General features: G+C 39.1%; 2 protein-coding genes across 6 annotated transcripts in view; one reads left to right on the top strand and one right to left on the bottom strand.

Annotated features, from left to right (window-relative positions):
* The window catches only part of SACM1L (SAC1 like phosphatidylinositide phosphatase), a 58,339-nt gene extending 49,205 nt beyond the window's left edge, over nucleotides 1-9,134 (top strand). For both annotated transcript variants that reach the window (XM_026678488.2, XM_087946486.1), the window contains exons 14-20: nucleotides 740-878; nucleotides 1,100-1,169; nucleotides 1,260-1,332; nucleotides 3,677-3,770; nucleotides 4,050-4,142; nucleotides 5,869-5,926; nucleotides 7,222-9,134. In XM_026678488.2, coding sequence (XP_026534273.1) covers nucleotides 740-878; nucleotides 1,100-1,169; nucleotides 1,260-1,332; nucleotides 3,677-3,770; nucleotides 4,050-4,142; nucleotides 5,869-5,926; nucleotides 7,222-7,358 — 664 coding nt within the window. In that variant the 3' untranslated portion in view covers nucleotides 7,359-9,134. The remainder of the gene's footprint in view (nucleotides 1-739; nucleotides 879-1,099; nucleotides 1,170-1,259; nucleotides 1,333-3,676; nucleotides 3,771-4,049; nucleotides 4,143-5,868; nucleotides 5,927-7,221) is intronic.
* Nucleotides 9,135-22,165: 13,031 nt separating this feature from the next.
* The window catches only part of LIMD1 (LIM domain containing 1), an 87,935-nt gene continuing 83,338 nt past the window's right edge, over nucleotides 22,166-26,762 (bottom strand). For 3 of the 4 annotated variants that reach the window (XM_087945563.1, XM_026678484.2, XM_026678486.2), the window contains one exon: nucleotides 22,166-25,278. Coding sequence is in view for 2 of the 4 variants with exons in the window: in XM_026678484.2 (XP_026534269.1) it covers nucleotides 25,141-25,278 (138 nt within the window). In the remaining 2 variants the exon portion in view is untranslated. The remainder of the gene's footprint in view (nucleotides 25,279-26,762) is intronic. The other variant, XR_015745646.1, reaches the window with a different exon arrangement.

A 26,762-nucleotide genomic window follows, 5' to 3' on the forward strand; every position in this document is an offset into this window, starting at 1 on the left:
CTGGGAGTTGAAACCCACAAGTCTTAAAGCTATCAAGTTTGAAGACCCCTGATTTAAACTGTGTTCATTGTAGTTACATATATAGTTAGATCTAATTTAGAATAGAATAGAATAGAATAGAATAGAATAGAATAGAATAGAATAGAATAGAATAGAATAGAATAGAATAGAATAGGATTCTTCATTGTCCAAGTGTGATTGGACACAAGGAATTTGGTGCATATGCTGTCAGTGTACATAAGAAAAAATAAAATACATTCATCAAGAGTCATAAGATACTATACCTAGTGATAGTCATAGATTACTAATAAGCAATCAAAACATACTAGGAAAACAAATAAAACAATATAAATTGTAAAGATACAAGCAACATGGTTATAATAAGTGGGAAGAGATAAGTAATAGAAAGGATGAGAAGAAGAATAGGGTTACAGTCTTACTAAGTAATTTAACAGTGTTGTGGGAGTTGGTTGTTTAGCAGAGTGATGGCATTCAGGAAAAAAAACTTCTTATGTCTAGTAGTTCTGGTGTGCAATGCCCTATAGTGTCGTTATTGCTGTTAGTAAGATACAGTGGAGATTTATTTGGCAGACAAAAATGAAATCAACTGATATTTTTTATTAAGGCAGTGACTATAATCAATATTTCTTTGTTTTGGTTCTGTGGATACATTAGCCAAAATAAGTGTTATTTTGTGAATTCTTGCACAAAATAATAAGCAGATTGTTTTTTTATTCAGTTATTTTCTAGTTGATGCAGAAGGGAAGGTGGATATGCAACAGGAAGGAATATTCCGCAGCAACTGTATGGATTGCCTGGACAGGACAAATGTGGTTCAGAGCCTTTTAGCACACCGTTCTCTACAATTACAGCTGCAGGTTAAAATTGCCTTCAGTATAAGGACATCTTGCTTGTATTTTAAGAATTAAAAAACATAATAACTCTAATAGCCATTTGGTATATAAGATATACTTTTCCTGAAAATGATATATTAGAACATGAAAATTTGTGTTTTTTGTAACATTAATTAGTTCTAATTTCCATGCTTTTAAACTCTTAGCAGAATTTTAATCAATAATGGTTTCTTTTGTCCTTGTAGAGATTAGGTGTTTTGCATGCTACCCAGAGACTTGAAGAACAAGCAGAATTTGAGAAAATTTATAAAAATGGTGGGTTTCTATATTTGATAAGTAAAACCTTATCCTATATTCTACTTACTTGCCATCTCTTTTTTACAAAACACTATTCTCTGTTCGTAGCATGGGCTGATAATGCAAATGCTTGTGCCAAACAATATGCTGGAACGGGTGCCTTAAAGACAGACTATACCAGGCAAGTTTAAGCCAGCCTTTCTTTACCACAAATATATTGATAAAATTTCAGAAAGAATATTTAGATTTACTGATTTATTAAACTCAGTTATCATAGTATAATAGTGTAATAGTTAATAGCTGCAACAATGGAAAAACTTGAATTAGAATGGGCATACTTTGTCTAACCAGCCTAATAGGTGTCTTAAAGCAGCTTATGGCAACTAATGATTACTAATAAAAACATACAAAAGATCCAGGGGAAAAAAGAATCCTAGTAAAATTGGTCTTATTGCCACTTAATCTAAAGATACATCTTCCATTGGGTTAACATTTGAATGGCTAAAAACTTTTTCAAGATTCTTACTTCTACTCTTAGTTATTCTTGTTTAAACCATCAATGGAAATATAATATTTATCATCTCAAGAAGATAATTGTTTATATAGGAGCTACTAAATAATTAAATTCATAACTAAATTAAATCACTGTAGGGATTCCAACATAATAAACATTTCTGGATACATTTTGCATAAACAAGAATGGACTATTATGAAATAAGCACCAGCAATCTAGGCTTTGATATAAATTTGAAGAGGAAGACAGTTTTCTCAAAAGGATCTAGGAGAACTTGGCAATGTCAGCTTGCAATGACTAGCTCGCCACCACCAAGCTTCTGCCAATTTACCTCCATCAAATCCTTGCATGATAACAGCCAATTTGCTGCAGGGACAACTCGCCTTGGGTAGCTGGAGGAAGAGCTGGGCATGTGGGCAGTTGGGGAGGTGACTGAGCAGGTGGGCAGAGTGCAGAATAGTGGCACTGGCCAGGGATTTCCCATCTGAAGGGGAGCTGTGTAGGTGGGTGAATGAGTGAGTGAGTAGAGAGCAGTGGTGGCAGTCAGGGGCTTCCCGTTTTCATATACGCACATGGTCGCTGCCGCCACACCAAGCTCCAGGCCATTCGGAATTAAGGCATGTGGCAGTGGTGGTGTTTGGGCAGAGCAAGCAACAGGAAGGCAGCAGAGGCCAAGCGCTTCCGTTTTCACACACACATACAACTGCTGCCTTTGAACAGCCTAAACACCAAATGGCCCAAATATCAAACACAGACAAACTCTGTGCAGCAGGGGTGGGGGTTGTTGCCGTCTCCCTGCCATCGACCTCACCTGCTGCCATCCCTGAATGGCCTAAACACCGCTGTCACTAAGCAGCCCATGGAGATGGCTGCAGGATGTGTACAAATGGTACACGCTTGGCCTCCGCTATCTTCCCACTGCCCACCCTGCCCACTGTTATCTCCCTGAATACCACTGCCACTGCTGAATGGCCCAAAATCCGAACAGTCCACAGTTTAATGTAGCAGCAGCAGTGACAGCAAGTGCTCTGAAAATGGGAAGCCGCTCGTGCCACTCTGCTCATCTCACCCATCCACCCAGCTCTCCCTCTGGTGGGAAGCCCCTAGCCATCGCCACAGCTCTGCATTCTGCCCATCTGCTCGCTTGCCTGCCTGGCTTTTCTTCCAGCTGCCCGCAGCAAGTTGTCCCCGTGGCGAATTGGCTATGTTGAACTGTCCTGTAATGACTTGGTAAATTGGCAGAGGCAATTTGGCAGTGGCGAGCTGGCCATGCCTAGCTGTCCCATTATATTCTCAAAGGGCCTATTAAAATTTCCAAGGGCTTGGTCAGGAAATTTTTTGGTTTCTCTTTTGATTGAGAGCAAAAAGAAAAATTCTCTCACTTCAAAAACAGGTATAATTATAATAGCTTAAATAAGACTCTTCCCTTTTAATCATGAAGGTATCCCCTACTGCAAGAGCAGTATAAATAAAATTAATGCAAGTAGTTCTTAACTTGCAACCACAATTGAGTCCAAAATTTCAATTGCTAATCAAGACAGTTGTTAAGTGTGTTTTGCTCCATTTTATGATCTCTTGCCACAATTTTTAAATGAATCATTGCAATTGTTAAGTTATTAACATAGTTGTTAAATGAATTTGGCTTTCCCATTTACTTTGCGTGTCAAAAGGTGATCACATGATCCCGGGACATTGCAACCATTATAAATACATGTCAATTGCCAAGGATTCAAATTATGATCATGTGACTATGGGGATGCTGCAATGGTCGTCAGTGTGAAAAATGATCATAACACACTTTTCAGTGCTACTCAAAAGATTACTAAATGAATGGTTGCAAGTCAAGGGCTACCTGTAATGTGCACATCTCACTTGTATATTTTCAAAACTAAGTTGATGCAAGGAATTTCAATACAGTTCAGTTTTTAATATGTAAGTACTTAGTACTAAATTTCTGACTTCTTGAAAGATCTTCTGTATTAATGGTGAAATCCTATTTTCAAAAATTCAGAACTGGAAAGAGAACACAATGGGGCCTATTAATGGATGGTTGGAACTCACTAATTCGTTACTATAAAAACAACTTTTCTGATGGATTTAGACAGGTAAAGTTTGACACTGTCACTTGCTGCATTTATTTAGCTTTATGTTGCCTTACGTTGAATTTAAAAGAATGTCATCACTCTGCTCGGGGATATGTAATATTTATTTATTTATATTCCATATTTCTAAATCACCTACTGTAAATCCTTCAAAGAGCTGCTGCTGCTTTGTTAAATTGTTACAAATTGGGCTGCATTTTGAAGACCATAAAGTACTTGAGGGTAGGGAGGAAATGGTTACGGTAACATGGCATTTAATTTATATTCTGGATTATTTTTCAGGATGCTATAGATCTCTTTCTTGGAAATTATTCAGTGGATGAAGTAGATTCTCTCAGTCCTTTTCACGTACAGAAAGACTGGAAGTTTTTGGCTGTAAGAACTTTATAAATGTTTATAAATTTGTTTATTTTTTTAAAAGCATTTTTGAATTTGGTTAGACTAATGACATTTTGGGATTACAAGTCTTTCAGCACTTCCAAAGGTTGTTTGATAGGGCGTAGGATTTAAATATTCATTGTGAAAGAGAATCCCAAAGATCTGAAAAGTCTCATTCTTTTTCCTAAGGGTTGAGAATTATGTAGAAATTCAAACCATTTTGGAGATGAAGTTTAAGTCTTGCAATAGCCTGGTTTAGGCTGCCATATCTTGGCTTCCTATCTACTAACATGTCATCTGCTTTACAAGATATTTCTACTCTATCAACCCCCAACCATAGCTCGTGAATTCCAAGCAAGGCAATATTTGAAAGAAAGTTTAAAACCGTGGTATCATATCTTGGTATATGACTTGATTACCATAGCTTTGTACTTTGTATTTGTGTAGTTTGCTAATGGCAGAGGATAGCAATTAGAATTGCAGAAATGATTTTAAATGTTAAAAAAGGGATTAATGCACTGAATGCAGTTCTTTTTCCTCTCAGATTTTTTCCATCCAGCAAATTTATGAGATTAAAAAAAGAAATGTAAATTAATAATTGGATTTTCTTGTTTAGTAATTTGAGAGAAAATTCACATGTCAAAAAGCTGCACTTAGGATTGTGGGCAATAGTAATTCAGCAGTCTTTTAATTTGTGTTTTTAATAAGCTTAATAGAAAAAGCAGAAATAAAATAAACGGAGTATAGCGAGGCTAACAAACTTTTTATAGTCAAGGCCTCTTTTTATAAAAAAAAAGTCTAAAGAAGTTGAGAAGTGATTGTGGATAAAAGTTTGTGCCTTTTTTTTTGAGAGAGAAAGAGAATGAATCTTAAAGAGTCTGTTTTGCTATTCTACTTTTTTTAAAAAAAATAAATGGTACTGGTAAATTTTTTGCAACATTCAGGTTGCCAGTCCCTGTGTTATAGGATGGAAATGACAAGAGGACATAAGGATGGAGTTACAGGGCAAGCTTCTTGTTTGTTGACCATCTCCACTTTTTTGTTTATATGTTATCTATGAGAAATATGCAATGAACAAAGATATTTTCTTTTGCAGTGCACAACATCAATGTTGTGCTTACCTTTTCATGATGACATACTACATACAGGCAGACTTCAAGTTACAACAGTTCATTTATTGACCATTTGAAGTTACATCGGCACTGAAAAAAGTGGCTTATGACAATTTTTCACACTTATGACTGTTGCAGCATCTCCATGGTCACGTGATCAAAATTCGGATGCTTGACAGCTGGTTCATATTCATAACGGTTGCAGTTTCCTGGGATCATGTGATCATATTTTGCATCTTCTGATAAGTAAAGCCAATGGGAAAGCCCAATTCACTTAAGAACCGTGTTACTAATTTAACAACTGCATTGATTCATTTTACAAATGTGGCAAGAAAAGTTGTAAAATGGGGCAAAACTCACTTAACAAATTTCTCACTTAGGAACATAAATTCTGGGCTCAGTTGTGGTCATAAGTTGAGGACTACCTGTATTCTAAAATATATGTTCTTCTGGACATTAAGGGATAATATATGCATTGTGACTTTTAAAACTTTTTTTGAAGTTATAAAACTGTACATTAGGGTTCTGTATGTACATCATATACAACTGGACTTCAAATTGTTATGCATTTGCATTACCTCCTAACTATGTGCTTTTCTTTCTTTCTCCAGTTACCTATTATTATGGTAGTTGCTTTCTCAATGTGCATTATCTGTTTGCTTATGGCAGGTAAGTAATCATTCAGCCTTTCTGCACTTCACGTTATATTGCAGGTAGTTTGACTTAAGTCTTTTATCAGTTAGCAACCAGTTACAAGAAGATTTCCCTGGGTACTTACCATGTTTCCATGAAATTAAGACTGGGTCCTATGTTTATTGGGGAACAAAAGACCCCCATTAGTTCTTATTTTCAGGGGTGTCTTATTTTGTGGCACCTCACCCACAGCGACCATCTGCAGTTAGCTCCGTTTCAAAGTGCCCCATTTGTAAGCAGATGAAGCTTTGTCTCCCTCTGGGCCAAAAGTACGTGGCAGAGCCAGGCAGAGCAAGAGGCATGGGAGGGAGGGAGGGAGGCGATCCCAGTACGCCACCCACTCCATCCCACCAATTCAGCTTGCCCTTGGCCATGCAGGGCAGATGCCCATACAGGGCATCAGGATTTCCTGTCTTCTCCTCTCCCCTGTGCCTCTGCCTCCGCCTGCTGCCTGTACCACCGTGCAAGCCTTCTGTGAGCCAGGCAGCCACATACATCTGGACTGCCTGTCTCACCTCCTCTCTGCCTCCACGCTCGAGCTTCTCTGAGTTGTGCCTAGGGGCCAGTGGGCTGCTGCTGCCAGACACAGTTGGCCCCCACACACTCACTGCCTCTTGTGCTGACCATGCCCATTCCCCAGGCTTATTTTTGGGGTAGGGCTTATATTGGGCCCATCACAAAAGATCAGGCTAGGGCTTATTTTCAGGGAAACATGGTACAATCTGGATTCAAGGTTCAGACTTCACAAAGTCCCCGTCCCTGTGGTCATACGACCAAACTTTAGGCATTTGACTGCATTTACAGCCATTTGCAGCATCCCAGTCACATAACTGTGTTTTATGATGGTGTTGCCAAAAATCAGCATTTACGTCCAATTTTCAGTAAAACTACACCTATAAGCATTGGTTTGTTTAATGACTGCTGTAAAAAAGATCGTAAATTGGGTTGGTCATGTTACTGATCCATTTACAAATGTTTTATTACTTATGACCATGATATTCATGCTCCATTACAGTCGTAAATTGAGAACCACCTGTATTCCCTAAAGTTTTTTGGCAAGATTTCAAAAGTTGATATCTTCCCAGGGCTGAAAGATATCATCTTCTTTCAAATTCACAAATGGGGAAAATAGCTTTTACAAGTTAGAATATTCTCTCAACACAATGATTGTCCTTATCATGTAGAAAAGAGTTATTTTTATAAGGGATGGCAATTGTCATGATCATTAATTTTGTGGCTTGTAATTGAAAATAATTTATTACATTTTGCAGGGGACACATGGACAGAGACACTGGCCTACGTGATGTTCTGGGGAAGTGCAAGTTTTGGAACTCTTGCTATCATCCTTTACAATGGCAAAGATTTTGTAGATGCACCTAGGCTAGTCCAAAAGGAAAAAATGGACTGAATTTGTGTATGTGGAAAGCAGCTTGGTAGAAATGGCTCCTCAGTTCATACATGGAGTCTCTACTGATCTACTTTCCACACCAACTTGTGGGGGTAGGGTTAGGTTTCATTTTTAAAGGGTGAAAAGGTGATTCCACTTGGTTACTTGGTGGAAGGGACTAACCTTTTTGTTCTACAGTTACAGTGATTTTTGGAGTATTGCATTTGTTAGAGAACTTGCACACACAAGATGGAAGTGAAAGCCAATAATGCTATGCCCTAACATTGGGAGAACTGAATTCCTAAAGAATCTGTGACTATTTTATTCCAGCAGTATAATATATAAGAAGTCTTAGATAGCTCCATTGCAAAGGAGGATTATGATCTGGTATATCAAGAGATGTATCTGTTGCTAGGTTAAAGTATGTATCATTTACCTTCTCTGATACATAGAAAAGCTTTGCTTATTAACCATAAAATAATTGCTGCTTTACTGATTTTGGATCCATATAGTCAATTTGTAATATTGCAAATACAAGGTTTTTTTTTTATTAAGTCAGTCCAAGAGCATCAGTTTTCTTAGATTTCTATAAATACTTTTTTCTCTGATAAAAAAGCCAGCTATGGATGAGAATAATGCAATATTCTGTTAAAACACTGAGAGGATAGGATGTACAACTGATTTTCGTGGGATATGTCTTGTGCTGCTTTAATAACTACTGTCCTTAGCTTTATATAACAAATTTCCATGATTAAAAAAAATCTTTTTTTAAAAAAAGATGTACATGAAATCAAAGAATGTAAAAATGGTTAAACACTCTCATGCTAAAGGTCCAAAGTATTCATTTCTTTCTGAAGAATCTCAAATGTTAGGTGGATTTTTGAAATTGGTAGTCCAGTTACTATATCTGCTACCTTGGATTTAGTAAGAATGATCTGTGGAAAAATGAATATTTGAAAAAAATTACTTGGGAAATATTTCATGTTTGCACTTGGGATCAACATCAACTTTTTGTGCATGCCATAACTATTTCTTTACAACTGTAACTCTCAAAAGGAGTAAGCGATAATATAGTCTTATGCTAATTATTAATAAATATATGTCTCAACTCTAGTGCTTCCAAGCTTTCTATTAAAACTATATCTAAATCAAAGACCAATTTAAAACCATTTTGTCATCCATTTTCTAATTTATTTGTGTTCAAAAGCAGACGTGAATCAGCTTCAAGTGCAGTGCATTATTTTTAGTAAATTCAGCTATATATTCAAGATTGAAATTATATTATTTAAGTACTAGGAGATTTGTAGCAGATAAAGGTTGCCTCTCCTAAGTTAAAACTAAGTGGATTGCTGCAATGTTTTCATTGTTTGAAAATTGAACCTCTTATATGGACTTTGGAAACAAAAACTGCTCTCTTTGAATGGTTATGAGGTGGGCTTTTTTGGATCATCCTTTTGATTATTTGTAATAAATACATGCTGCTCCTGTTTTCTTTTTAAATAATTGAGTTGAAAGAAAGTGATGGGGGCTTGAGTCTGCTCAAATATGAGGAAAACACAAAAGCTGTGCATTAAATGGATGGTCATTTTTTTCGTTTAAAAGACTCTTCCTTGATTCTTCTGTTCATTTCTTATAAATAACTTCAACAGAGAAACAGATGTGGGTAGTTCTAGTTGCTAGGTGGAAACTCAAATTCTTTAAATTGGGGGGGTTGAGAGAATATCTGTATTCCAGTGCTTTATAAAAGAGGTTGAAAACAATATACTTAAAACAATAATAAAACTTCAATTTTTAAAACATAGTGTTTTTGAGTCTGAATCTTAAATAGACAATGTGTACACTGGTATTCAAATATGTATGATAAAAAGTAACAGGCAATTATTTACATTATGAAATTCTTCCATCAAATGTCAAGATTGTAAAATCATACTGTATTATTTTCTATGTCTTGCAGGTTGTTCTATGCCATGCATTATGCCATGTACCACTTTTTTATATCACTGATTAGCCAATTACATATCAAATTCATACCAGCAAATGAGCTTTCTTTTACTATAGACTCCTTTAAATGAAAACTGAAATAAAATAAATTCAGTCTCCTGGAGAGAAAAAATATATAAAATAAATTTAAGTAATTGTAAAAACATTTAAGTCAAATACATGGAACATCAGATTCACAAGCTATGGAAGACTGTACAGTGTTAATATTTTATGGAAGAAAGTACATGAAAACTCAACTCATGTTTACTTGAAAGTTAAAATAAAATTGGTCCAGGCCTAGAAAATGAGAAATTTGCAGTTCTAATCTAATGATGCTTTGTATGCTTCTAAGCAGTTATGCACTTCTGCAAAAGTTTCAAATGCAAAAGATTATCTTGCATATCAGTATATAAAAGTTGTGTGTTTTGGAGGTTTTGTCCCCACCTCAAAAAAATAAAATAAAAAACAATGACTATTTCATGCAATGTTATTTTAAATGTTCCAACAATTTCTAATGCTGCAATTAACACGTTTTAAAAAAATGTTTCCAACCTAATACAGAAGCAGAGATAATTGTGATTGACTCAGAGTGGAAGGATTGTGGAAAAAACAGCCAGTTATATTTTTAACACAAGTCCCTCTCTAATCTCATTTCAGTACATAGGTCATATTTTCCATCTTGTGTTCATTTAACAGGTTATACATTCTAATAACAATATGTATATATATATATACACACTGCTCAAAAAAATAAAGGGAACACAAAAATAAGACATCCTAGATCTGAAATGAATGAAATATTCTTATGAAATACTTTGTTCATTACATAGTTGAATGTGCTGACAACAAACACACACAAAAATTATCAATGGAAATCAAATTTCGCAACCCACGGCGGTCTGGATTTGGAGTTACACTCAAAATTAAAGTAGAAAAAAAAACAGGCTGATCCAACTTTGATGTAATGTCCTTAAAACAAGTCAAAATGAGGCTCAATAGAGTGTGTGGCTTCCACGTGCCTGTATGACCTCCCTACAACGCCTGGGCATGCTCCTGATGAGGTGGCGGATGGTCTGAGGGATCTCCTCCCACACCTGGACTAAAGCATCCCCCAACTCCTGGACAGTCTGTGGTGCAACGTGGCGTTGGTGGATGGAGCGAGACATGATGTCCCAGATGTGCTCAATTGGATTCAGGTCTGGGGAACGGGCAGGCCAGTCCATAGCATCAATGCCTTCATATTGCAGGAACTGCTGACACACTCCAGCCACATGAGGTCTTGCATTAGGAGGAACCCAGGGCCAATCGCACCAGCACATGGTCTCACAAGGGGTCTCATCTTGGTACCTAATGACAGTCAGGCTACCTCTGGTGAGCACATGGAGGGCTGTGCGGCCCCCTAAAGAAATGCCACCCCACCCACTGCCAAACCGATCATGCTGGAGGATGTTGAAGGCAGCAGAATGTTCTCCACGGTGTCTCCAGACCATCACGTCTGTCACATGTGCTCAGTGTGAACCTGCTTTCATCTGTGAAGAGTACAGGGCGCCAGTGGCGAATTTGCCAATCTTGGTGTTCTCTGGCAAATGCCAAACATCCTGCACGGTGTTGGGCTGTAAGCACAACCCCCACCTGTGGACGTCGGGCCCTCATACCACCCTCATGGAGTCTGTTTCTGATCGTTTGAGCAGCCACATGCACATTTGTGGTCTGCTGGAGGTCATTGTGCAGGGCTCTGGCAGTGCTTCTCCTGTCCCTCCTTGCACAAAGGCGGAGGTAGTGGTCCTGATGCTGGGTTGTTGCCCTCCTATGGCCTCCTTCATGTCTCCTGATGTACCGGCCTGTCTCTTGGTAGCGCCTCCATGCTCTGGACACTACGCTGACAGACACAGCCAACCTTCTTGCCACTGCTCGCATTGATGTGCAATCCTGGATGAGCTGCACTACCTGAGCCACTTGTGTGGGTTGTAGACTCCGTCTCATGCTACTACTAGAGTGAAAGCACCGCCAGCATTCAAAAGTGACCAAACCATCAGCCAGAAAGCATAGGAACTGAGAAATGGTCTGTGGAACCTGCAGAACCACTCCTTTATTGGAGATGTCTTGCTAACTGCCTATGTTTTCCACCTGTTGTCTATTCCATTTGCACAACAGCATGTGAAATTGATTGTCAATCAGTGTTGCTACCTAAGTGGACAGTTTGATTTCACAGAAGTGTGATTGACTTGGAATTACATTGTGTTGTTTAAGTGTTCCCTTTATTTTTTTGAGCAGTGTATATAGTATATATATATGTCTATCATTTTTTGACCCTTTCTCTTGCCTATTCCTCTTTTTTCTGTTATATTCCTCTGTTTCCCTTCCCAATTATCTGATTTTGCCCCTGTCCTCTCATAAACCTCTCTCTGAATTTCCCTTCTTTGTTGCTTAGGTCATAGAATTTTCTCCCCTGGGTTTATTACCTCAATTATTAACATTTTAAGTTTTATTTCCCTTTTTCCCTTTCACTGTTTGTTGTTTCATCTGCTCTGTCTTGTTGGTTTCTCGTCTGTTTGGCTCCTCCTCTGCCTGCACGTCTTACTTTTCTTCTGTAGTTTGCATCGCCATTTTTGAATTTTCTTCCATATTCCATATTTTACTCAGTAAGTCATTAATGCTTCTGTTCATCATTTCTCTTATAGTTTTTAATTCCAGTGCTATTTCTTTGCATATTTCATTCATTTTTACTGCTTGTTTTATTTTTTGATCCAATTATCCAGCGTCTTTATTTAAACCAACATTTTTTCCCCCGTCTGTTAGTCCAATATCCACCAGCCTTTGTATCCCAAAGTCCATCAATCTATTTCTTTTCACGTGTCCAAATCCCAGGGAAAATCTTCATGTGTTCCTCCACCAATTTAAATTCAATACTCCAATTTTTGGGGGTCTTTTAACAATACAGTTCCTTTTATTTTTCTTTAATTTCAACTTTAAATAAGTCAGGTTGTCGGGATCTACATGATTTTTCTTTTAACAGCAGGTGGCGATCTTATATCAGTTTCCACTTTCCACTTTTTTTACTGTTTCTTTGATCTTTCATTAAGTTTATCAATATTTTCAATTGTTAGTTATTATATTCCTTTTCCATAGTCAATTACAGCATTTTAAGTAATGCCTATCCACTGTGTCCTGTACAATCACCAATTCCAATTTTGTAGATTCTTTTTTGTAAAAGTTTTCCTTTTAAGTTATTTCCCTTCCATTTCAGTTTTAAGGATTAAATTCTTTGTTTTTCCCAAGATATTTCCTGTATTTTTCTCACATTAACAATCACTGCCAAATTAAAAATAGTTTTGAGCCCTTTTCTGAATCTACTTTTTCAGGGTTATGATTAAATAAAATAATTATTTTCACCCAGTTCCACACTGTCACTGTCTCACTCCTGCACTCTTCTTAGATTGAAGCTGTCTCCAGCTGTGTGGCAGCCATTCTTCACAACGTGGCTTGAAGAGCAAAAGCCTTGGGGGTCTACAGGGGAGTTGCATTCTCCCCTGAAACCATACCAGGCACATCTTCCTTGCTTCACCACTCCTCCAGAGTGGTTTTGGTTCCTTTCAGAGCCCATGAATGTGCAGAAGCCAGCACAGGGAGCGAAGAACTCCATTCTCCTGCTGTCACTGCGACATCATTTCCTTTTTCAATCTACCACCATTTCTATGGTTTTGAGTGTGTTCAGTTCCAGATTGTTACCTCCCATCTGTATGCAGATTTGTCGTCTCCAATGAGACCAATTACTGTTGTATCATCTGCAAACTTCAATACTTTAACAGAGGGATCTTTTGAAATGCAGTCATTGGCATAGAGAGAGAAGTGGAGATAGCACACAACCCTGGGCGGCTCCTGTGCTAATTGTACAGATATCTGGTGTGATCTTGCCTAGCTTCACCCGCTGCTTCCTGTCTGTTAGGACGCTTATGATCAGGTACAGCTAGCTGATTTAGTTTAGTTAGAAGAATATCTGGAATGATGGTATTGAATGCTGAGCTAAAGTCTACAAAGAGGACCCTTGCATAGATCTTTGGAGATTCAAGATGTTGTAGAATGTAGTCATATTAACAGCATCATCTGTCAATCTATTTGCTCAGTAGGCAAATTGCAGGGGGTCTTAACAGTGGATCCATGATGGTTTTCAGGTTGGCCAGCACTAGCCTTTCCAAGGTCTTAATAACTACAGCTGATAAAACAACCGGTCTGAAATCATTCAGTTTCTTGATGGAAGATTTTTTCAGCACTGGGATAATAGTAAAGCGTTTGAAGCAAGAAGTAATATCGCACATCTATCTTTAATTTATTAAAGATGCGGGTGAAGATGGGGGCCAGTTGATCAGCACACGCTTTTAAGCAAGGAGTTATCTTGTCTGGGCCTGGTGCTTTTCCTGGCTTTTGTCTGTGAAATAGACCTTGCACCTTGTTCTCTGTAATCACCAGAGGTGGTGGGCCCAATGGGATGGGGTAGGTTGTAGGAGGCTTGGTTGTTGTTGGTGTATCTAAGATGGGGATTGTGGAGATGGGTGGCAGTACTTTTCCCTCAAACCTACAGTAAAATTCAGTACATTTAGGTCATCTGCCAGTTGTTGATTTCCTTCAGCATGGGAAGGAGGTATGCTGTAACCAGTGATATTTTAAGTTTTCCATGTTTGCTGGTTCATTTGTTAAGAACTGATTCTTTAGCTTTTCAGAGTAGCTTCTTTTTGCTCTGATCTCCCTTGTTAATACATTTCTGGTCTAATTATATAGCATTCTATTTTTTCTCTAGGCTTCCTCTTTGGTACAATGTAGCTGCTTAAGTTTAGCTGTGAACCAAGGTTTATTGTTACTGTATATTTTCAAGTTTTTGGTGGGCACACATAGGTCTTCACAAAAACTGACATGTTACAGTATCTGTGAGTTCATCTAAGTCTGCAGAGGTCTTTGGACACATTCCAATCAGTGCAGTCAAGACAAGTCTGTAGCTTTAGCTTTGCCTCCTTAGTCCAAGTCTTCACTTATTTAAATGTTGGTTTCATAGTTTTAAGATTTTGTCTGTAAGCAGATACAAGGTGAATCATACAATGATCGGTGTCCCACAGCTGCTTGTGGTAAAAACCAATAAGCATCTTTTAATGTTGTGTAGCAATTGTCCAAAGTATTCTTGCCTCTAGTGAGACAATTGATATGCTGAAAATATTTTGGTAGTTCTTTCCTGAAGTTTGCTTTATTAAAATCTAAAAAATTTGGAAGTGAATCTGGGTATTTAACTTCAGCCCACATAATCTGGTTACCTAGCGTTTGTAATGGGTGGGATTCTGCCTGGTTGGAGTGGTTCTATAGAACCGGTTACGATTCTGCCCAGTTCGGAGAACTAGCAAATTGTGCCACTGACTGGTCCCGCCTCTCCCTCCCCACCCACTCACTCCTTACTGGCATCCATGCCATCAAACTTGCCTGCTAAATTGCTATTTTTCCTCCCCCCGCATCAGCAGTTCTGCTGTGCCAGATTTAGGTTAACTAGAAAGCAGGAAACGGTTGGATTTCTTGCTTTTTAGCTAATCTAAAAGCAGAGCTAAACCTTCCTTAGGACTGAAGCTTCTATTTTTCAGTGCAGACTCAGGTAGTAGATTGCAGAAATACAGATCTCTAAGTGAATCTGTGATTCTTTGAGCAACTCAGTCTGCCTGCCTGCTTTGTTGATTTTGAGTAAAAGTTGTTTTTTAAATAAAAAATTAAATATTTATATATTTACAATATTTACATACAAGCCACATCCACCCAGTCACGTCACCAAGAAGCAACACCCAGGCAGCAAGTCGTGGCCACCCAGTCACATGACCACCAAGCCACACCCACAAATTAAATCACACCCACAGAACTGGTTGTTAGGAAATTTGAATCCCACCCCTGGTTTGTAATGCATTGTTTACACAAGCTTGTGGAGAAACATACACAGTAATTAAGAGAAATGAGAACTCTATGGAGAATAGAATGGTTTGCAATTGATAATAAATGTATCTAAGTCCACATCACAGAATTTCTTTAGTATAGTTATATCCTGAGACCAGCAGCTGTTAATATATCAACATAAACTGCCTCCCTTCTTTTTACCAAATGTTTATGCAATTATGTCTGCACTTTGTATCTTAAATCCTGGGATATACAGGCTATAATCAACTGACTCATTTAGCCAGGTTTCAGTGAAGCAGAGAGCTGCTGAGTTGTAAAAATCAGAATTGCATCTATTTAAAAGAAGTATTTCATCCATCTTATTAGCGAGTAAACGTAAATTAGTCAGAGTGAAGGGAGAAGGGGTTTTATCCCACTTTTCCTTAGTCTATTCAAAATTATTTACCTCCAGTGTCTCCATTTTTTTTGTTTATCTGTTGAGGTAATTCCCCGTTAGGAGAATGAGTGCACACAGGGAAACGTAGTGAGAGCGGTATTGAATAACACACGACCAGCACACAGATACAGTAAATAATAAAATGTAGGTTTTACTTCCGGTAAACGGTTAAGCAAAGTCCAACAAACAGTCCAAGTCATACACAATTAAAGCAGTCAGTATTCAGTCCAGGGATAATCCAAAATCAAAGTCCAGTATCATAAACAGTTCAGTAAATAGACTCACAGCAATCCAAGAAGAACAACGATCAGCAAGTCAACAGGGAAAATGCAAGAACCAAGAATACCAACCATCAGAACATCTAGCAACTAGCAACTAACAACAGAACTAACAACCCAGGTTTCTGGCTCCATCTTATGGCTGTTTGAGGAACCATATCCAATTACAATTTTAGCATTCCCTTAAAGAGACAGTATTAAATGTCTATCCTGGTTTATATATTTCCAACCCAACTGTTAGGTGATTATCAATTCCTAACATTCTCCCCGTTGGGTAGGACAATATATAACACCTTACAGTTTAAGTCCATAATTCTCACAGCAAGCCTTATGCTTTACAGAGGCTTGGGCTTTATTAAAATGATCTGCAATGTTATTCTCTGACATGCAGTACTCCAGTTTAATCATTTTACTTTGCACACATTGTCTCACATTACGATATCTTAGATCTGTGTGTTTTGATCTTGTTTTCACAGCAAGATTGGAAGCCATCTGAATCGCTGATTGGTTGTCTTCATATACAACAATAGAATCTGTTACATCAATTCCCATATCAATCAATAGTTGCTTATAACAAACTGTACATAAGAGATAAACACGAGAATTCAGCGTCCATTGTTGATAAACTTAGATGATTCTGTCGAATAGACCTCCATCCAATCAACACCTTTCCTAATAATACTTGATGTACTAACAGTACTTGATGTAGATTTACGTGTATTTATGTCTGTAGCAAAACTTGCATCGGCATATGCAGTTCATCCTTAGGCTCCAAATATAATGCATAATGCATCATTTGTTTCAGATATCTTAACACACGCTTAGCAGCTTGCCAGTGCCTTTCATTTGGCTCAGCCTTAAACCTAGCTAATTGGTTAACAATGTATGCTTTATCTGGCCTAGACCAATTACTAAGATAAGCTACCAATCAAGGATTGATAAACGTTCTTATCAAAAACAGGACTTTGTACATCACTGTGGATAAACTCCTGGTTCATCGGTGTTTTAGCCGGTTTACAAAGTTCCATTTTAAAATTCTTTAGTAACTGGTTAATTTTATCTGCCTGTGAGATTTTGTTTTCTCCCCTAGTTTTATCTATTTTTAACCAAGATATTGTTTGATTTCACTTAACTGTTTTATCTTAAATTTCTTTTCTAACAGTGAAATTATTTCAGCAGCTTCTTGTTCAGTTTTGGTGATTAATGCTATGTCTTCAGTGAGCAATACCAACAATGAATCTACACCATCACTTTCCTTTTTGAACAAACATGGATCAGCCATGCCAGCTACAAAACCTATCTTAGTTAATTCCTTAACTATACACTGGTTCGACTCATATCTTGATTGCTTCAAGCCATACTCTTTTTTAATCTCCAGCAATCAGATGTATTATTTATTATACCTAAAGGTTTCTTTAAATAGTGTGTTGCAACGGTGCATGCAGATATGCCGTTTCTATATCTAAATGATTTAGAATGTATTTCTCTTTAGCTGCCCACACTAATGCTGCTCATAATGTAGTAGCCTTCAGACTAGGCGCAAACACCTCATCATAGTCATTTGCTGTCTGATTGAACTCTTGTGCTACTAACCTGGCTTTATGGGTAACAGTCCCATCCACTCCTGTCTTAAGTTTATAAATCCATTTACACCCTATGGCATGTTTACATGGTGGTAACTTAACATTTTCATATACCTCCAGTCTTTGTAAAGATTTCAGTTCCTTATCCATTGCTTCCTGCCAAGCAGCCTGATCCTTAGCAGGATAGTTTCAGTTCATTATAGTTACCAGTAACTGTATTCACTTGGCATACAATACTTGCCTGATATCTATCAGGTGGTCGTGTTACTGGGTTGATTGGGTTGTCTCGGTAATACAGGGCTCTCCTGTTCCACCTGCTACTGTTCTCCTACCTCCTCCTGTGCCTGTTCTTCCTCTTTAATGGCTATTGATGGTTTAACTATTTCATCTTTAGGTACTACTTGGGTGTCAATTACAATATCATTGTTGGATTCCTGTTCCAGTTTATGCCACCCAACGTGCTCAAGAAATTTAGCACTAGCGCTACAGTAAACATGAGCTGTGCCTGGACCCCAAAATCTAAACGACCTATGGTTGGCCTCGTAACCTACGAAAAATAATTTCCTAGCTCTATGTTGCCCTTTCAGTCTTACTTGTGAGGGAATATGAACCCATGCTGGAGCTCCAAATGTGTGTAGATAACTTAATTTTGGTTTTCAGACATGCCAATGAATGAATTCACCAGTTGTTGTGTTAACCACATGGTTCAACACATGGTTCCTACACATTATGGCCTCACCCCAGTGTTTCAGGCAATTCCAAATCGGATAACATAATGCGAGATGGCTTGTAATGTTTGCCCTCTTCGTTCTATAAACGAGTTATGTTGTGGTCTGTAAGGTACAGAATGTTTATGCTGGACACCAGCCAATTTTAGCATAGTTTGGAATCTCTTGTTAACAAACTCAGTCCCGTTATCAGTAACTAAAGTAATTACTTTACTCCTCATTTTTCTCTCTGCAAACCTTAGCCAGTTAAAGAAATGTTGGGATGTTTCTGTTTTGTTTTTCATGAGATAGTAGAAACTGTACCATGAGTAATGGTCCATTATACTCAAAATATAGCAGGCACCTCCCAAACTAGGTTTCTTAGGACCAATTATGTCAGCAAACACAACCTCTAAAGGTTCTTTGGTCTTAAACCCATTAAGTCTGTTTGATGGAGTAACCTTGCTTTTCTCTTGGCTACAAGCATTACAGTTTAAATACTTGCTACAGGGTTTCAATTTTACTCCTTCTGACAATTCAACAGTTTGTTTGAGCATTTTGAAATTAATGTGCCCTAGACGTCTATGCAGTAAATTTATACATTCATCATGTGGCTTAACATTGTTATAAACTGAGTTAGCCATCTTCAACTGATCATCATGTATCACATATAAATCATTTTCTAAAGTAGCAATAACACTTTTACCCTCTTTCTCTATTATACAGTTATCTCCCCTAAAGGTTACTACATAACCAAGATTAACTAAAGCCCTTACTGATAACAAATTAAATTTCAGTTTAGGTACATATAACATAGTTAAATGCTCGTTTATACAAGAACAATATGCAGTACCTTCACCAGACGCTTTCATCTTCCATCCATTTGCCAATGATACATTTTGTTTACTCGTGGACATCTTTAGAAACCTCTATCTTTAGTAATACACTGCAATGCTCCGCTATGAACAACCCACAAATCATGGTTTTACAGTTGAATTGCTAGACATAGCTAAACTAACATTCTTCTTAGTCTTCTGGTGATTACCAGTATTCTGTTGTTTTCTCTTCTCACAGAATCTATCTATATGTCCCCTAGCCCCACAAGAAAAACATTTCCTAACAGTATAGGCAGTTGAAGAAAATCCTCTTCTTGTGGTTGTTCCTTCCTCAGCTGGTCCTTACCCAGTCATCTTCTTGCTTCTTCTAACAACCTTCCAGTTATGTCAGTCAATGTCAGTTCATCTTTGGTCAAGACTTCCAGTGAAGATACGTGATCATCATAACTTTCATCCAATGAGGAAAGAATGGTGTAAATTTGATGCAGTTCTGAAAATATCAGTTCCTTTTCATGTAGCTCTTCAAAAGTTCTTTTCATAAAGTTCAAACGAGTTAACATATCTCCACCTGTCAGAAGACGTGCTCTAAACAGTTTACATGTAAGATGCATGTGTGCACCTACACTATCACGAACATAAATACTCTTCAAATTCTCCCAACACCTAGCAGCAGACTCTTCTCCATGAATATGGACTAGCTGCTGGTCACTCCAATTATACAAAGAGCTTGTTCGTTGTTCCGTTTAAAGTCAGCAAGCTTTTTGGCATCGTCCTCACTATTTGGATCCTAAGCATTTACATCCGGTGGATTCTGAACTGCACTCTATAACCCTTCTCTACGCAGAAATAGACTGCACTTCATAGACCAGGAAACATAGTTTGTTCCATTCAACTGAGTTATCAGTGATAGACTTGTTGACGTGTCTTGTGCCATCTTTACCAGGACAGTAACCCACAATTAAACAGTAAACAGCTGTCTGTATACGGGACTGTGTATTCACACTAACTCTCAGTTATCTGAGCCTTGTATGGCCTAGGCCCATAAGCAGTGTTGAGGTAATTCCCCATTAGGAGAATGAGTGCACACAAGGAAACGTAGTGAGAATGGTATTGAACAACACACGACCAGCACAGAGATACACTAAATAGTAAAATGTAGGTTTTACTTCCAGTAAACGGTTAAGCAAAGTCCAACAAGCAGTCCAAGTCATACCCGGTTAAAGCAGTCAGTATTCAGTCCAAGGATAATCCAAAATCAAGGTCCAGTATCATAAACAGTTCAGTAAATACTCACAGAAATCCAAGATCAGCAACAGTCAATGGAGAAAATGCAAGAACGAAGAACATCGACCATCAGAACATCTAGCAACTAGCAACAACAGAACAACCCAGGTTTCTGGCTCCATCTTATAGCCATTTGAGGAACCATATCCAATTACAATTTTAGCATTCCCTTAAAGAGACAGTATTAAATGTCTATTCTGGTTTATATATTTCCAACCCAACTGTTAGATGACTATTCCTAACATTATCCATTGTTCAAAGGAAGTTGCTTCTTCCAGTGTTAGGAAAGGCACCTGACACGTTCCTTCTCAGTGTGCTGAGAGAGAATCCAAGGAATGGAGATAGATAGATAGATAGATAGATAGATAGATAGATAGATAGATAGATAGATAGATAGATATAAATAAAATAGATAAATGAACTAGTACCAAAACCTTGCAATTATTTATATTGAATGAGTGTTGTGGTTATGTAGGATTTTTTTTTTTAAAAAAAGGTATATGCTGAATTATAAATGTGAAATGATAGCAACAAAATTATGCTGTTTGCAGAAGCCTTCTATAAAAATTCAGATTGTAAGCAGATGACGTACAAATGTGGAAAGTAGTGTCACCAATTAATATGACTCCTTAGCAATTAACCATCTATGTTGTAAAGTATACTTGAGATGTTTAATTTGTATATATAAAAGTACAAACTTCATAACTATGATTCAATATTGTTGCAATGTTGCTTGGATCCTCTAGAAGTTCCATGAATAGGAAACTGCATATGAAACTCGTTTTTTATGTCAACTCCATCTTGTATATGGCAGTAACTCATGGTTTTACTCATGTCAGCATGCTAGAATTTGTGATATTGCAATGGTTTCAACTTTATGTATGAAGACTAAGACATTTTCTAAAGTTGGACATACAAACCAGAAATGATGTGAAATTAGTTTATTGGCATACAATAAAGTTGGGTAGTGTATGGATAATCAAATGATAAACACCTGGGACAAAAAAATTATCATCATCTGCTTGATTTATCCTAAGAATTAGGAACAAGTACACAAGATGTAATATTAGATATATTAAACATATCTGAGAATTAAAGGAATACATACCAATTTTTCTTCAGTACAAATAATTTCCCCTTTCAATGTTTCTCTAAAAAAATTATTTTAAAAGTTCCTATCTCAAATTGTTTCAAGTGCTCAAATAAAAGTTGTAATAGTAGCTATCTCCGTATGTGCTCTTGGGTTATTTTGACTGCCTGGTATTTCACACACCTGTACATGTCTCATTTCTGACATTGTGAGTCTAAATGAAATGGAGAAAGTACCAGATCAACTGTTTTCAAAATATTTTTGAAATCAGGATCAAATTATAAAGGGGAAGGCAGAAGGCAATCTGCACTAAAAAAATGTAACTTTCTGACATTACTCTCACTAAGAGAACTTAGAACTCTGGGCCAATTGACATATATTTCTACAAATGATGGTAGGAACTATAACTGAAATATACTGTACAGATCTGAAGACCTACAGTTTGGAAAGTTGTATCATATTTGCTTCTGTTTTATTTCTCAAATGATCCAAATATCCCTCCTCCACTTTTTCAGCCTAAGGGCAAAGAAACTATAAGGTACCCTGGATAATACCATATGTACTCTGTCAGTGTCCTATGCAGATAAAAGATCTTCACGCACATATCGATACAAATGCTCCCTAAAATTACTTATTCCTTTGACAGGATTCTGGAAACTTTAGATTACTGTTTTCCTGAAAGTAAGACCTGGCCTGATTTTTTGGGGGGGGTGGGGGTGGGTGGGCCTAATATAAGCCCTGCCCCCAAAATAAGGGGATGGGTGTGGTCAGCACGAGAGGGAGCAAGCACGGGGGAGCCGATGTAACCTGCCAGCTCCTTGGTGCAGCGCAAATACAGTTAATTCTGAGCATGGAGGTAGAGCCCCGGATCCATCTTGATTCAGATTTGGGGCTGCCACAAGGGTAACTTGGAATGAGAGAAGTGAGAACGAAGGATAGCCACAACAACATTATTTCACCAGAGCTCAAGTCGAGTTGCTGGAGTGTGGAGGGGAGTGACTAAATTTGATGCAAATTCAGAATGGAGGTGGATTGGAGAGTGTGACTTGAGGGTCATCAGTAAGGGACTGGGTGTGAATTTTAGTGTAGCAGGGGAAAAACACGGGAATTCAGATTCAGGTTTTCCCCAATATGACGTCTCTAATAAATTCTTGGATGGACTTTGTCTCTGAGTGCTAAATTTGGGATGGAGAGTTTGATTGAAATGCTGACAGGCGGAGGAAGAAGACAGGCAATCTTCACATGCTGCACAGCTGCCTGACTCATGTAGTGGCACCAGTAGCAGGTTGAGGCATGAGGAATGGGGGAGGCAGGCAATCTTGATGTCCCATACAGATGCCTGTTTGGCGCTGCCACACGCAAGCCAAGAGATGGTGGGACCGAGTGGGCAGCGCATTGGGATTGCCTCTGTCTCTGCCTGGCTCTGCTGTGCATTTTTTGCCCAGAGGGAGATGAAGCTTGGTCTGCTTGCAAAGGGACACGATGAAATCATTTCATTTCAAATGGTCCCCTTTGCAAGCACACAAAGCTTTGAGTCTGTCATTTCTCCATCCTGGAAAATGTTTGGTAGAGTGAAAAAGGAACAAGAGAGCAAGTGAGGGAGCGAAAAAGGGCAGAAAGGAGACCAAAGTGGCTAGGAAATAAGGAGGGTAATCCAGTTGCCCATAGATTGATTAGCCTGAGGAGGGGTGCGATTTGTGGCATCCTGCCCCACCGCTGGTAAGCCAGGGCCAGGGAATTCTTGACACTTCCCCAGGAATGTCAAGGAGGGTAGTAAAAGCAGTGCCGCAATGAAGATTTGGGTTGTCAGATGAGGGGCAGATGGAGATAATCCATTCCAGCGCTCACCCTATTTTGTTTAGGGGCATCCTTTGGGAAAGAATAATGGCTTGATATACCAGTTTAATGTGTAGCATGTGTTGTGTCTCCTTTGCAGAAGGGAAGAGGGGAAAAAGGCCTGTTCCGATCAGTGCGTACCGGTACCAGCGTAGTGCAGAGGGTGGCAAAAGAGACAGAAAAAGCCTGATTCCTGTCTTTTCACTTTTCACTACCGGTAAGTGTAAACGTGTGTGTGTGTGTGCATGTACCCGTGGTGGTGGGAAGTGCAGGGAGAAGAGTGCAATTTGAAGGTTGTCAGCAAATACACACACAACCTGGCTAGTGAAAGCAATGGCTGCATATTTTCAGGACAGCGAAGATACAGCAATGGCTGTGTATTTTCAGGGCAGTGAGAAGACTCAGGAAGAGCTCTGTCCCCCCTACCCCCCCCACGTTTACATTTAGCGAAAAGTGAAAACCACCATCCTCCAGCTGCTTTCCAGTTCCATTCTCCGCTGCCGCATGCAGGGTAAAAAAAGTAGTCTGAGGGACTATGATAAAAAAAATGAGGTCAGATATTCCAACTTCGCAATAATTTTTTCCCCCCATAAGTTGGAAGGTCTGAACTATTTTTTTTACCATAGTCCCACAAACTATTTTTCTTAACCTGCATGCGGCAGTGGAGAACGGATCTGGAAAGCAGGTTAGTGAAGGGTTGTGGCTGCCCCGGGGACCTGTGAAGGGAGGGAGAGAGGGGGGGGAGAGGGAGGGAGAGAGAGAGAGAGAGAGAGAGAGAGAGAGAGAGAGAGAGAGCATATCACTGCCCTGGTATAACTCTCCAAGGTTGGATCATCCCTCTCTCTCTCTCTCCCACGCCACCTATTTCTCTCTCTGCAGTGGCAACACTTCAGTGCCTGGCTGACAGGGCGCTTCTCACCCATGCTACCTGCTGGCCCAGTTTCTGCTGAGACACTTCTTGGCTGTGCTGGCCGACACGTAGCTGCCCATGCTGCTGCCAGCCTCGCAGGGGTCCTTCGCCTGGAGTTCTTCAGGCCCTAGTGGGCGCTGCACTCTCTTGCTGGCTATGTGAGGCAAGTGTGGGGCTGCCCCGGTCACCTTCAGCATCTGCCTCACCTGTAGCAGCTCTGCAGCAACCTAGCCTTCCATCCAGCCCAGGCCACCATCAAACCCCACCTCTCTCCAGTAGCCTCCACTACATCCCGCTGGAGCTACCCCATGCACAGCCAGAGAGCTGTAGCGCCTACCAGAGCTCAAGAGCACCAGGCTTAGTGTAGCTGTAAGCCCGGCGCCTACAGCATCCAAAAGGCATGCAAGGCCGGCACTCACCAGCCCAAAGGCGGCAGGCAAAGTGGCACAGACAGCCTGGTTCCACCAGTGGCTGCTCACGAAAAGGCCCTAGCAGTCTGGTGATGGTCCAGACGTTTTCGATTTGGGACAACTCACCCCATGCCAGGCAGGAGCAGCCCAGCAGGGTGGCTGAGAGCAGCAACGCCAGAAGAACAAAGAGTCCCTGCGAGGCTAGCAGCAGCATGGGCATCTGCTTGGTGGCCAGCATGGTGCCCACCACAGCCAAGAAGTGTCCTAGCAATAGCTGGGCCAGCAGGCAGGGCAGGTAGCGGCCAGAGTGTGTCAAGAATGGCCAATTGTAGCTGTGGGCAAGCAGACAGTGGGATGGACAGGGACAGGGTAGGGCCAGTGGGAGCTGCGCTCCTACTCCCGTTGGTCCCTGCACTCACCCCCTCCTGCACTTGAAATATATAAGACCTCCCCCCAAAATAAACTTGAGTGTTTATTTTCAAGCCCAAAAGAAAATAAGACCAGGTCTTATATTTGGGGAAACATGGTAGCTGATCAATAGTGATGCCAATAGGAAGCTATAGGACTAATGCTTTTTTCTATATGCTTAAGATGGCAAGAATGGCAAAGCAGATGTTCATCTAATGGGTAGCAACGATGACCATCTTCATCATTGAGTTCCATTCCACAATCCTATGTAAAAGAGAAGGAAACAGAATGGTGTTTAATACACTCATATTGCTCCATGCTGCTCCATGTAAATAACTGTCCATTCATGTTAAAAGCAAATGATTAAAATAAGCTACTTCCTTAAAAGTACTTTCTTGCAGAACAATTATTTGATAGATCCTTTCCTAATATTAAACATGTAGTCTCTATTCATATCAAGCTAGTTGATTCATTATATAAGAGAATCTGAGCACCAGGCATTTCTATTCTGGAGAACTGGCTAAATTCAAATTTTAATTTCATTAAAACATATAACCATTTGTGATAGCTAATTCAATATATCCACAATGGTCTCTGTGTGTAAATATCACAAGGACTTTACAGTCAGGCTTTAAAATTTGAGGCAGGGGGAAGGAGAGAAAAAGGAACAATATTAGTAATGAAGCATTTTATCAGCAGAACTACCCTCAAAACAACGCTATAGAGCACTGCACACCAGAACAACTAGACAAAAGGACAGCTTTTTTCCCCCGAACGCCCTCACTCTGCTAAACAAATAATTCCTTCAACATTGTCCAACTATTTACAAAGTCTGCATTACTATTAATCTTCTCATCATTCCTTATCACCCATCCCCTCCCACTTGTGACTGTATGACTGTAACTTTGCCGCTTGTATCCTTACAATTTATATTGACTGTTTCCTAGTATGATTTGATTCAGTAGTGGGATTCAAATTTTTTTACTACCAGTTCTGTGGGCCTGGCTTGGTGGGTGTGGCGGGGAAGGATACTGTAAAATCTCCAGTCAGAGGTGGGTATTTGCTGGTTCTCCGAACTACTCAAAACTTCCGCTACCGGTTCTCCAGAACTGGGCAGAACCTGCTGAATACCACCTCTGATTTGATTGCTTATTGTACCCTATGACTATTATTAAGTGTTGTACCTGATGATTCTTGACTTGACGAATGTATCTTTTCTTTTATGTACACTGAAAGCATTTGCACCAAGACAAATTTCTTGTGTGTCCAATCACATTTGGCCAATAAAGAATTCAATTCAATTCTATTCTATTCTGATGACTGAAATCTGACTTTCTAGCCATAAACTTTCAACTAGAAGATAGTGCTTACAGATAGTCCTTGACTTACAAGTGGTTACTTAGTGACCATTCAAAATTACAACAGATCCCCCAAAAATATTTATGACCAATTGCCAAAGGTCTGACAGCCACCACTTTGGTCACAAGCCCCCATTTTGGACACTTGGTAATCAGCCTTCAGTTACTGCTAATTGCAGTGACCACCATTTGACATTTTTTGCTGAAAACTGGTGTTTACTTCTGGTTTTCACCAAAAACACCCCACAATGAACAATGGCTGTCCATCTCCCTCGAGGAGTTATAATTTAATTTAAACATAAAATGTTATAGCTTTTTGATTAAAATCGTACTCCAGAGTCTAATACAGTAGATGAAGGAACAAGGAAGCCCTATTTTCAACCTATGCTC

This window comes from Notechis scutatus, chromosome Z (assembly GCF_049901735.1).
Source record: "Notechis scutatus isolate UNSWTSFEM ecotype Mainland chromosome Z, rNotScu1.2, whole genome shotgun sequence".
Lineage (NCBI taxonomy): Eukaryota > Metazoa > Chordata > Lepidosauria > Squamata > Elapidae > Notechis > Notechis scutatus.